This window comes from Pelobates fuscus, chromosome 11 (assembly GCF_036172605.1).
Source record: "Pelobates fuscus isolate aPelFus1 chromosome 11, aPelFus1.pri, whole genome shotgun sequence".
Taxonomy (NCBI): Eukaryota; Metazoa; Chordata; class Amphibia; order Anura; family Pelobatidae; genus Pelobates; species Pelobates fuscus.
Genome location: NC_086327.1, coordinates 3601183 through 3613769, shown reverse-complemented (window position 1 = coordinate 3613769; position 12587 = coordinate 3601183). Strand labels below are relative to the sequence as shown.

Below are 12587 nucleotides of genomic sequence, written 5' to 3'. Positions count from 1 at the left end.
ATTCCTTCTAACAATCTCTTCTTCACCTGTTGGTGACAGCGACAAAATAATGGCTCTGATGCAATTTTTTGAGTAAGTGTATATTTCAAAACTTTATTTCAAAGCATCAAGGCTAATACACCAACACTTTTACACAATGCATGTAACTACTTTGTCATTCGATTTAATCAATATACTGTATAATGTCTCTGTAAAACCCAGCACAAGAGTGAAATATTTAATAACACATATATATACACATCTTGTCTTCTACAGTGATGTTCCCCTTAGCATCGCGGAGACCTCACCTAATAGTTCAGCCATGGGTACACTACCCACCCCAGAGGAATCCAGAACTGAGCCTTCAATTTCCCTGATGGAAAAACAACCCACTCCAGAGGAATCAGAAACTGTGTCTTCAGGTGCAACTCTGGAAAAAGGACCCGCCCCAGAGGAATCAAAAACTAGGTCTTCGAGCTCAACCCAGGAAAAAGGACAAACTCTAGAGGAATCAGAAACTGGGTCTTCGAGCGCAGCTCTTGAAAAAGGACCAACTGTAGAGGAATCAGAAACTGTGTCTTCAAGTTCAGCTCTGGAAAAAGGACCCATTCCAGAGGAATCAGAAACTGGGTATTCAGGTTCAACCCTGGGAAAAGGACCTACCCCAGAGGAATCAGAAACTGGGTCTTTGAGCTCAACCCAGGAAAAAGGACCAACTTTAGAGGAATCAGAAACTGTGTCTTCAAGTTCAACCCTGGAAAAACGACCCATACCAGAGGAATCAGAAACTGGGTCTTCAGGTTCAACCCTGGAAAAAGAACCCACCCCAGAGGAATCAGAAACTGGGTCTTTGAGCTCAACCCAGGAAAAAGGACCAACTTTAGAGGAATCAGAAACTGTGTCTTCAAGTTCAACCCTGGAAAAACGACCCATACCAGAGGAATCGGAAATTGGGTCTTCAATTTCAAAGCTAGAAAAACAATCCATTCAAGAGAAGGCAAAAAACAAGCTGGACTCTCAATCCACAATGGAAAATAGTTTAAGAGAGGAGCTGGACCGAGATACATTGAAAGAAAATGGGGATTTAAAATGTAGGGCAGAAAATCAAAACATGCAAGAAAATCTTGAGAGTGCTATGGAAAATACTATGAGAAACGTGAATGTCCACCTCGATGCGATTGTTACGTTTATCTGCCAGATCCCACTGGTCTTTTCTAGTATCCTAAGCCTTGTTATAAACATCATATATCTGGTTCTCCAGATTCTACTCTACTCATTGTCACAGGCTCCAAACATATTGAACAATCTGGGTAAGTTCATTCTGAGAATGACCTGAATGATTTTGTGGGGTCCTCGCTGGCATATGTGACTGCTGTACAGTCGTTCTCATAGAAAACTATGGGAGAACGTGCATCAGCTACTTTGAACTTGTATCATATGCTCACAACGTCCGGGTTATTACCTAAAGTGAGAATTGTCAGGAATTCCAAGGAAATTTTAAATGTAAGGACAAAATAGGCAACTTGGAAAGTATTCCCAGTCAGTTATCTGACTTGTATCGGTTTTGTGCGTAGCGACAGTTAGAGAATAAACCCTAGACTAACAAGCTAAGTTTGGTTCAATGTATAGAGGGCGTTGGCTGTACATCCTCAGTTTCATGTCTCTACCAACAACGAGGCTTTACCATGTATGGCAATAACCCTCTGTTAGTATTCTCCCCTCACTCCCCCATTCCCTTTAAGCTACAAGAATGTATGTGTCCGTACCCTATTGAATGATTCATTAAGGGGCGTGTATAATGATCATTCTATATATTGAGCTGAACTACACCATAAAATTGGCAGTCTCTTTGAACCTACAACGTGTGAACGTGTGTGCTTGTGTGAACGTGTGTGAACATGTGTACTTGTGTGAACGTGTGTGTTTGTGTGAGCGTGTGTGATCGTGTGTGTGTGATCGTGTGTGTGTGTGTGTGTGATCGTGTGTGTGAGCGTGTGTGAGCGTGTGAGCGCGTGTGTTTGTGTGAGCGTGTGTGTGTGATCGTGTGTGTGTGTTTGTGTGATCGTGTGTGTGTGCTTGTTTGTGTGAGCGTGTGTGTGTTTGTGTGTGTGTTCGTGTGAGCGTGTGTGTTTGTGTGAGCGTGTGTGTGTGTGAGCGTGTGAGCGCGTGTGTTTGTGTGATCGTGTGTGTGTGTTTGTGTGATCGTGTGTGTGTGCTTGTTTGTGTGAGCGTGTGTGTGTTTGTGTGTGTGTTCGTGTGAGCGCGTGTGTTTGTGTGAGCGTTTGTTTGTGTGAGCGTGTGTGTGTTTGTGTGTGTGTTTGTGTATGTGAGTCTCCTTCATTGGGGCGGTGTTGGGTCCCAGATAAAACCATTGATTGATAAATGAATAGAGGTCCACGGCAATTAAGTAATTTTCTACTTCAGTTCTTCACCAGGCTAACAGTTACACTTCCAGCTCAGCTACTTTGGCCTTAAATGATAAATTCCATTTCAATTCCTAACAATTCTCATTTCAGTAAATAGCCCTGCATGTGTTCAGTGCTGTAAAGGCCATACGTGATCTGATACCGTTAGGAGAAATTCAAATAACGCAGACAGGAAATGGTATTGAACAAAACGCGCAGATTATGCTGTTAATGCGCGGATTCTAACTTTTTTCACGGAATGTTGTTACATTAGTATTTTACATTGTGCTCATAAAGGATTGAGAGCTTTAGTGCTACAGTGATTTATTGTATTCTGGTTGGAGTAGAATCTTGTTTGGCTGTTACTGAGAAAGCAATAATTCTGTAGATCATAGGTTATAGATGCATGACCAATGTAAGAAGGCTAAATTGTACAAATAGTGTCCCTTCTACTGTTCTGCACTGCATTATACAGCACTGCCCCACACAGCAGTGCCCCGCACAGCACTGCACGGCACTGCCCCACACAGCACTGCCCCACACAGCACTGCCCCACACAGCACTGTCCCACACAGCACTGTCCCACACAGCACTGTCCCACACAGCACTGTCCCACACAGCACTGCCCCACACAGCACTGCCCCACACAGCACTGCCCCGCACAGCACTGTCCCACACAGCACTGCCCCACACAGCACTGTCCCACACAGCACTGCCCCACACAGCACTGCCCCACACAGCACTGTCCCACACAGCACTGCCCCACACAGCACTGCCCCACACAGCACTGTCCCGCACAGCACTGCCCCGCACAGCACTGCCCCGCACAGCACTGCCCCGCACAGCACTGTCCCACACAGCACTGCCCCACACAGCACTGTCCCACACAGCACTGTCCCACACAGCACTGCCCCACACAGCACTGCCCCACAAAGCACTGCCCCACACAGCACTGCCCCACACAGCACTGTCCCACACAGCACTGCCCCGCTTACTGATTGCTGTCTAACATGAAACACGTGCTCCAACACCTGTAGATGCAGCAACCTATCGATCAATTGTCTCATTTCAATTCTCTATCAACCAAACCGTTATTAAGACACCGATCCATATCCGTGGTTTAATATTTACTGTATTATATTCACAGGTCTCAAGGTGAAATTCCGTGAGGATAAAGTCTTGTTATTCCTGCTTTGCATTTCTAATTATCCCAGTAAGTACACGTTGTATCACTGCATTTAACACATGCGCATCTATATGACTCTCTGTGTTTCTAGGAGTTTGTAACATGCAGTGGTGTATCCTGGTTTTGTGCTGCCCTGCCCTCCTTACCTTTGGGAATGCTGGGGGGTGGTGTTCTCCCTCTCCCTGGGGTCTAGTGGGGCTGCTGGGCTGCTGGTCGGGCGGGCAGGCAGGCGGCACTGGTGAGGGAGCACTTTCCCCTGAGCTCTCTGCTCAGCTCCCTCACACGCCGCAGAGTGATGCCGGTCACCTGGAGCCAGAATATGACGTCATATTCCGGCTCCCAGCATCAATCTGCGGCGCGCGAGGGAGCTGAGCAGAGAGCTCAGGGGAAAGTGCTCCCTCGCCAGCGCCGCCCGCCCGGCTTGTCAGTTAGCCGCAAGGCTAACAAGACATTTGCCCTGGGCATTTGGGGGCGGCTTTTTTTGCCGCCCCCTGGAAAATGCCGCCCAAGGCAAATGCATTGTTTGACTCGCGGCTAAAACGTCCCTGGTAACATGTAAGAAAAGCTTGCTTTCCTTTAAACCACTAAAAACGTTCCATAACTCTGAATAGTTTTCCAACTTTTGTTAAAATGTGGGACAAATGTACAGGAAATGCCACTCTCCAACGCTAATTTCCTTCCTGAAGCTTCCCTGACCTCACTGAACACCTAACACCGTACGTGATGTACAATACATATCTCTGGTTAGCTCCAACTGCAAGTTAAATACAACCAACCAAATCCATTCAGATTTCCATATCTACATTGTGCAGGTAGCATTCAAAAATGTAATCATTCCCCGGTATTGACTGGTACTGCACTTAAACACCAACGAGAGACGAGTACTTTCCCTTTGTTACGATGTGATCACGTCTCCTATGCAGACAGACAGCACTTTTTATTTGACAGAGCGAAAGATCCGTTATTTGACAACAAGCTAACAATCGGCCTCTATACTGACAGATGGTTCTCTCTGTAATCTGTTATGTAATTGCCATTAGGTGGAAATCCACAAAATGTCCATTATTTTCTGTGTCTTATAAAGTAATTCACCTAAACATCAAAACAACTATAGCTTAACAAAGCAGTTTTGGTGTATAGATCATGCCACATGCAGTCTCACTTTTCATGCCACGTCATGACACAAATGTGGGATAATTTGTCTCCCACGTTGAAATTAGTGTAGGACCCACCGATATTGGGGTACTGTGACGTTATTAGTGTAGTAGCCACCGATATTGGGGTACCTTGACTCATGTTTCTGACTGCCTCTCTGCTATTTCCAACTGGATGGCTGCCCACTTCCTTAAACTCAACCTGTCCAAAACAGAACTTCTAGTTTTTCCTCCCTCAAGTGCTGCTACTCCTGTTGTCTCCATCCAAGTCAACGGCGCTACTATCACCTCTACCTCGCAGGCTCGCTGCCTAGGGGTTCTTTTCGATTCTGACCTCTCTTTTACTCCCCATGTCCAATCAATAGTCAAATCCTGTCGCTTCCAACTCAAGAACATAGCGCCAGACGCGGCTAAGATACTGGTTCATGCTGTTGTTCTCTCTCGCCTCGACTACTTACATGTTCCCAGCTTGCACTGCTGCAATCTATAATGAATGCGGCTGCGAGGCTTATTTTCCTGTTCGGTCGCACCACCCACGCCTCCACGCTCTGTCAGTCCCTGCATTGGCTTCCAGTTAGATATAGGGCCCAATTCAAAATTCTGGCGCTTGCTTACAAATCCCTACATAATGCTGCTCCAACATACCTATCCTCCCTCATACACAAGTATGTCCCGTCGAGACCCCTGCGCTCATCCCAAGACCTACGCCTATCCTCTGCCCGATCCCCACCGCTGACGCTCGCCTTCAAGACTTCTCTAGGGCTGCACCTATTCTGTGGAACTCCCTTCCCTCCTCAATCAGACTTTCACCCAGCCTCCACTTCTTCAAAAAATCTTTGAAAACTCACTTCTTCATTAAAGCGTATCAATTAAACTGTCAGCAGATTTGTCACCCCCCACCCCATGACTCCTTTCCTGCAACTGTCAAAAATGACCTACCAAGCACTCAATAAACCCTTCTCTAACAAACTATTTAATTCCCCTACTTTAACCCTTTGTGTCACTATACCCCACTCATGTAAGCTCATTGAGCAGGGCCCTCAACCCCCTCTGTTCCTGTACGTCCAGTGGTCTGATCTCAATTATGTGTCTGTTAGTCCACCCATTGTACAGCGCTACGGAATTTGTTGGCGCCATATAAATAATAAAATAATAATAATAATAATATTAGTGTAGGACCCACCGATATTGGGGCACTGTGACGTTATTAGTGTAGGGCCCACTGATATTGTGGTACTTTGACATTATTAGTGTAGTAGTCACCGATATTGGGGTACTGTGACGTTATTAGTGTAGGACCCACTGATATTGGGGTACTTTGACGTTATTAGTGTAGTAGTCACCGATATTGGGGTACTGTGACGTTATTAGTGTAGGACCCACTGATATTGGGGTACTGTGACGTTATTAGTGTAGGACCCACTGATATTGGGGTACTGTGACATTATTAGTGTAGGACCCACTGATATTGGGGTACTTTGACATTATTAGTGTAGTAGTCACCGATATTGGGGTACTGTGACGTTATTAGTGTAGGACCCACTGATATTGGGGTACTGTGACGTTATTAGTGTAGGACCCACTGATATTAGGGTACTGTGACGTTATTAGTGTAGGACCCACTGATATTGGGGTACTGTGACGTTATTAGTGTAGGACCCACTGATATTGGGGTACTGTGACGTTATTAGTGTAGGACCCACTGATATTGGGGTACTGTGACGTTATTAGTGTAGGACCCACTGATATTGGGGTACTGTGACGTTATTAGTGTAGGACCCACTGATATTGGGGTACTGTGACGTTATTAGTGTAGGACCCACTGATATTGGGGTACTGTGACGTTATTAGTGTAGGACCCACTGATATTGGGGTACTGTGACGTTATTAGTGTAGGACCCACTGATATTGGGGTACTGTGACGTTATTAGTGTAGGACCCACTGATATTGGGGTACTGTGACGTTATTAGTGTAGGACCCACTGATATTAGGGTACTGTGACGTTATTAGTGTAGGACCCACTGATATTGGGGTACTGTGAAGTAGTGGTTGGGCCTTAACACAATATGGCCGTATGGTGGAACTGAATTCCCATATGTAGCCTTATAGAATTTAAAATGTGTGCTGCTCCTTAATATGTGCACATACAGAAACAGGCACAGATAATGATACACAGCCACACTTAACCTGTACAGACATACAGTTACACAGACTGATACACATGCAGGTCAAAATGTACACATTATCAGCCACCCTCCTTTTTCCTATCTTTTGGGTGCAGGAGGATGCCTTCTTCTGGCTAAGGCTGTTGGGGGCCCTCCCAATCCGTTCCCATCTCCTCTGTGCCTTATCCTCCCTCTACCTCCCGTGCGGCTTGGTGTTAGCTGGCCCTCCCAACACTGCCATTCCATAATTACAGGGGCTTGGTCACGTTGTTAAACTGCTGACATGTCCACTGGGTGACCCTAAGCGCATGGGACAGCCGATTGGGCCCCTTCAGCGTGCGGGCCCCGGTGGTAGTTCCAACACTAATTCCTGGCTCTTGTAACCATATAGTATGCACATTTAACGAGCCAGTGACCATACCGGCAGCCACTGAGGTTAACAGGGGCAATGTGGAAATAAACCCACCTAATGTCAATTTCTCAAAGCATTCTTTAATACATTCTGTTATAACGTTTTCTTCTTCATAATTAGAAACAACGTGGACCAAACGCTGGTAAACCATGAATTTTAACTGCCATATTTTGTCATTCAGGTGCGGTTGGATACTGCGAAGGTTCATGCAAAGCCTCCGATCTGGTGAATCAAATCCTCGTCATCCGAACTGAAACTGTTATTTACTGTCAGTTCCACAGCAATGCGACATTCCCCACTACTTACCAGTGTTTAGACCACACTGCCATTGTAGTGAATAAGACCTGCCTGAAACTCCGGACCGAGGAATGGCCAGAATCTGGGTATATTTTGGACTTTGGCAAAGGACCACGTGGGGAATCCATGAATTTTATAAAAGATGGTATGAATGAAGGATAGATTTTGGAATGAAATGGGGAATAAGCGTTACTTAATAGAGGGCAGTCTCCGAGGTAATGTGTTTATTGGCTAGTTAGTCACCGATGGCAACAAGCCATAAATATGTACAGAAAAAACTGCTGAAAATATAGAACTGATATAATAAGAAATACAGCTGCAGCCAGAAATCACCAGGAGGTCTCCATCTGCCAATATGCAGATCCATAGAAAGTATTCAACCCCTGAAAGCACCCCGTCTGATTTTAACATTATTTCATTGTCAGATCCAAATCTCCCGAATATTTACAATCAGGAGTTACTTCTCTCCCATTGTTCCCTCCAGCAGACATAGGTTCTTATTTATCCTCGGTATTGTAACTACAAACGATCACGGTTATTCACTAACACGAGAATTCAAGGTGAATTTCTCATTAAAGCTAATATGGCTGGGAAATTCTCTGGCCTTAAAGGGACACTCCACTGCCCAAAATAAATAAAGATCGCTGTTTAGTAGATATACCTCAAATAAAAACATGCATTTAATTATGTATATTTTTTTATTGGAGTTAAATCTGAACATAACTTGCAAACCTGCAGTTCACTTGTTTGCAGCCTTTGCAAGTTCACCCCTTCTAATCCTGCCCAGACTTTCTGTTGAGGTCAGCTGACACTGAGCTAACCAAACCAGGAAGTAACAGGACCGGTTGTCTGCTTGAAAGTAAAGGGGATGTAACCAAGTTTATTTATAGAAGTATCAATTTCTATCAAAACCTGCACTTTTTGCAAAATGAAAAAAACAGGACACACTCCTCACACATAAAGCTTTTCAGCAAGCTAAAGTTGTTTAGGGGTCTGGAGTGACCCTTTAAATGTAAAATTCTCTTTGAATTCTCACGTTCGTAAATAAGCTTGTATATCATTTTCTAATGGTTTAATATACAAGAGAATGAGTTTAGAATAGCAAGCAAAGACAGGGTGAAGTGGGCCATAAATCTACTACCTAGCAATGTCTCTGCAATAGCTGTTACTGAAATAAAGCGTGCACTGTGTAGTGACTACATACACCCTTTACCTGGGGCCAGAAATGGACAGGCTTCAGTTACCTCACTAGCCATGGAAGGCACTGTAGGGTGGGTGCCAGATTACAGCTTTAGTTTCTATCCATAATTACCAAAATGACCAGCCAGTAAATATGAGGTGTCCCGGTGCGTTCTTGGAAATACTATGGCCAAAGACTGGTTATGTGGACGAGATAATGCTCACTTTATACATTGATATACTAACACAGCACAATAACAGACATTGCGCTCCTGTGATTAATGTAAAGGTTTGTTCACCATTCTTCTAAATGCAACGTGAGCTGATTCCATTCTCAGACCGGTCCTATAAAACCTGCAGTGCCTTCAATTAAACTCTTCACAACATGTATCACTTTATCCTTAAACGGCAACTGAAAATGGGCTAAAACCTGGAGAAATTAAGACATTTTATAACATAAAGGTTGTTTATTATATTCAAAAAAGTCATGTTTGCGTTTTCTTCGTAAATACATTAATAAACACATGAACAAATATTGCATAACCTTTGATGTCCCTAAATACATTAATAGTGACTGTTTTTAAATTCTTGTATCCAGGATGCTGGAATTCCACAGATACCCAGCCAGTCTCTGCTCGGAAAGCTAGGAATCGCGCTATAACGGCTGTCATAATCGCCATCGCTGTGTCAGGAATTCTTATACTAATCGGTTGCATTTACAAGTAAGAATTCTGATTTCTTAAATAATTGCTCAATAATAAGTATTAGAATGTATCTAGACTTCCAACCTTCAGCCTCCCAGGCAATTGGGAAAAAAGAAGGAAGTGAATATTAGAAATGTAAATCATATAAATATCTTAATAGTGTCCTATTCAATCTTTTTTAAACTCGGTTAACACTGAACTAACCAGCACTACTTTCAAACTGTTGTGAGATTTATAGAAAAGATAATATTCTGCAGCCAATCCTTGCAGCTTGCTGTTTCTGAACATTTATTAACATACTCTGGGGAGACAATTCACTTAGTTAATGCTCCAACTGTGTCAGCCATTTAAACACCTGGGTTAGCTCTTTCTGAGTGCAGTAACTGGGACAATGTGTAAATCCTTTCTGTATTTGTATGTTTGTTAAACACTATTTCATTTATTGTCTTTTAAAATAGAAATTGCTGCCCACAGCCTGCTGCCTTATCACCTTCTCATCATCATCGTGGAAGCCAGGATTCCGAAGCCCAGACCTTCAATATCACAGAGACCCCCAAGGCCAATGACCCGGAGAGGACTCCATTGTCTCTTAGTTCTAAGCGATCCAGTGTGAGGGCTTTTCACAAGGGAACTGGTGCCGTTGACACAAAGCAAATCCCAAGTGACGAGTAGAATGCGTGTCGGTTTTTATATTGTACCTACCTATATCTCTTTATTCCTACTTATATCCTAATATGGTACCTACTTATATCTCTTTATATTGTATCTACTTATATCTTTTTATATTCTACTTACCTATATCACTTCAAATTGTACCTACCTATGTTTCTTGAGATTTGTAGCCAGGGACTTGTCTTGTGTTCCAGAAGATACAGTAGCCATGTAGAGGTTACAGTGAGCTGCACTGCTTAGTAAGTAAAGGCTGGGGAGGCCTTGCACACAAACAGTGTAAATTTCACAGTAATTCTGCATCTCAGGCCTGCAGGAAAGTGATCAAATCTGAAACGTATTCTGTTCTGTAATAGGTTACACTTGGCAATGCCCATTGTCAGTGTGGAGAACATGAAACCATCTGTGAAAGAAGCTGTGGCCTTCCTTGTAGCAGATAAACCACCAGCTTAATAACCGAGGGCCTCTACCAAACCAGACCTCGGGCGAGCCTCGTGTTAGTCCCACCATCAGCCACATCATCTGGCTGTTAGATTGTAGTGACAATTCCGGGTATTATATTAGTGTCACATGTCATGAAGAATACTATGAAGGCATTGATGGGCATAAAGCAGAACGCCATGTGATGGCCCTGGGAGCATTTAGAAAGTCCATTTGCCTTTGAGTGGACCCAGTTGTGAGACCTTGCTTTCCCCAGATATAGTATGAGAAGCAGTGCTCCGTGTTTATACTGTCACTGGGAGCGTTCAATACAGTGTATGTATATGAGGAATTGAGAATTCCTGTTAATATTGATGAACATACGTCATTGCTGGCTGCAGTGTCATTGACAGTGATCAGTACAGTGTATGTACCACGCTACCACACTGCTTCTCCATGGGTGTTCAATAAAGTGAATATATTGAGCGCCCTAATAACTGAGGGGATATCGGACATTCTAAGCCACGTGGCACATGTTCCAAGCACAGAGATCATTCTGGTTGCTCTGAAGTTATTTGTTGAGATATTTTACAGTCTCGCTGCCTTCGAAGATGATATTATAGTCTGTTAATGTCTTCTGCAATCATACCTGGACAGGTGGACACTGTATGTGAGGTTTGTATGCAGCAAGAATCAGAAATAGGTGCTTTGGGCTAGTAAGAGGCTATGTTTTAATGTTCTATAAAAACCCAGACTGTGGCCATGTGATCTATTTATTATCGAATCTCAGATCAATTCAGCAAAGTGTTAGTCACATGTCAATCATTCTTCTACTTACTGACTGTCACTGCTGGAGAGCTATTCCTGGTATCTACTACCCTGTAAATTCATATCAGGTGTGAAGCTGATGTTTACTAAGCAGAGCTTTCTTGCAATGGATTCTCTGGCATTATAAGACGGACCGATTATTCACTAAAGAGAGAATTCTCAGAGTTTTATATTTTACACCAATATAGCTGTACTGGAGAATTGCACCAATAAGGATTTTATATCCATGTAATGTTAAGTTTTCATTTACTATTTTAAGTCACAATCCTGAACCCTGGTGAGTGTGTCTGATTTAGGCCTCGATGTCATATTTTTAGATAAGCTTTTCAAATAAAATAATAATTTGAATCGTATTCTGATTTCTTTTTTTCTATATATATAATGTATGTTTTATAGTTTAAATATATCTAAAAATATGAAATCATTTAAAAGGCTTGTACAAAATATGAAATGCAGGCCTATATTGAAACAATATTCCTTTTTTTACAATTATTGATTGGGAATATTGAAAAGCACAGAAAAGTAATGTTGACAGATGTCAGTGAAAAAGTGAAGAGGGCCTTGTTCAAGTGAGCTTACAATCTAAAATAAATGCCTTACAATCCCAAACATTTCACAAAGAAAGTTTAAAAACAGTTTGATTCATAAAATATAATCATGTTCGGCTGCAAAAATATCCTTACTGACAGAGTCCACTTTCATTTAATATTATGTTAGAATCTCTTAGCCTTTAAATAGATTGTGTGACTTTTATAAAGATGTCGTATCCATTTTGCATGATCGATTTATCTTTACGTATATCATTATAAATGTACTGGTATTTTATACATTGCTCATTATCACCGTGCATTTATTTAATAAACCTCTTTATTTGCTGCTTTTCCTAGACCATTTTTATGCTTGTTTCTATTATGATAATAAATATATAAAACCCAGTCCTTTATGGGGCAGTAGGTCTGAGATACAGATACAATGCAGCTAATGATACATAATATCGTTCACCATGTTTAAATACCAATGGGATTATTTACTAAATATCACATTTGGTCCCGATGAACACATCTTAGTAAAAATGTGTCAATTCCAAATGGAACTGCCATTCTCATACTTACTAAATGTAAACTGTAAGGATTATTCACTAACATTAGAATTCAAAGCCAATTTCCTATTTATGACCATACAAGTCAA

At 42.5% G+C, this 12587-nt stretch overlaps 1 protein-coding gene across 1 annotated transcript; it reads left to right on the top strand.

Annotated features, from left to right (window-relative positions):
* The first annotated feature begins 301 nt into the window (after positions 1-301).
* LOC134577681 (uncharacterized) lies at positions 302-10604 on the top strand. The gene is made up of 6 exons (XM_063436542.1): positions 302-1289; positions 3532-3597; positions 7484-7744; positions 9377-9500; positions 9941-10150; positions 10508-10604. The coding sequence occupies exons 1-6, from the start codon at positions 302-304 to the stop codon at positions 10602-10604; spliced, it is 1746 nt and encodes a 581-aa protein (XP_063292612.1).
* The last annotated feature ends 1983 nt before the right edge of the window (positions 10605-12587 follow it).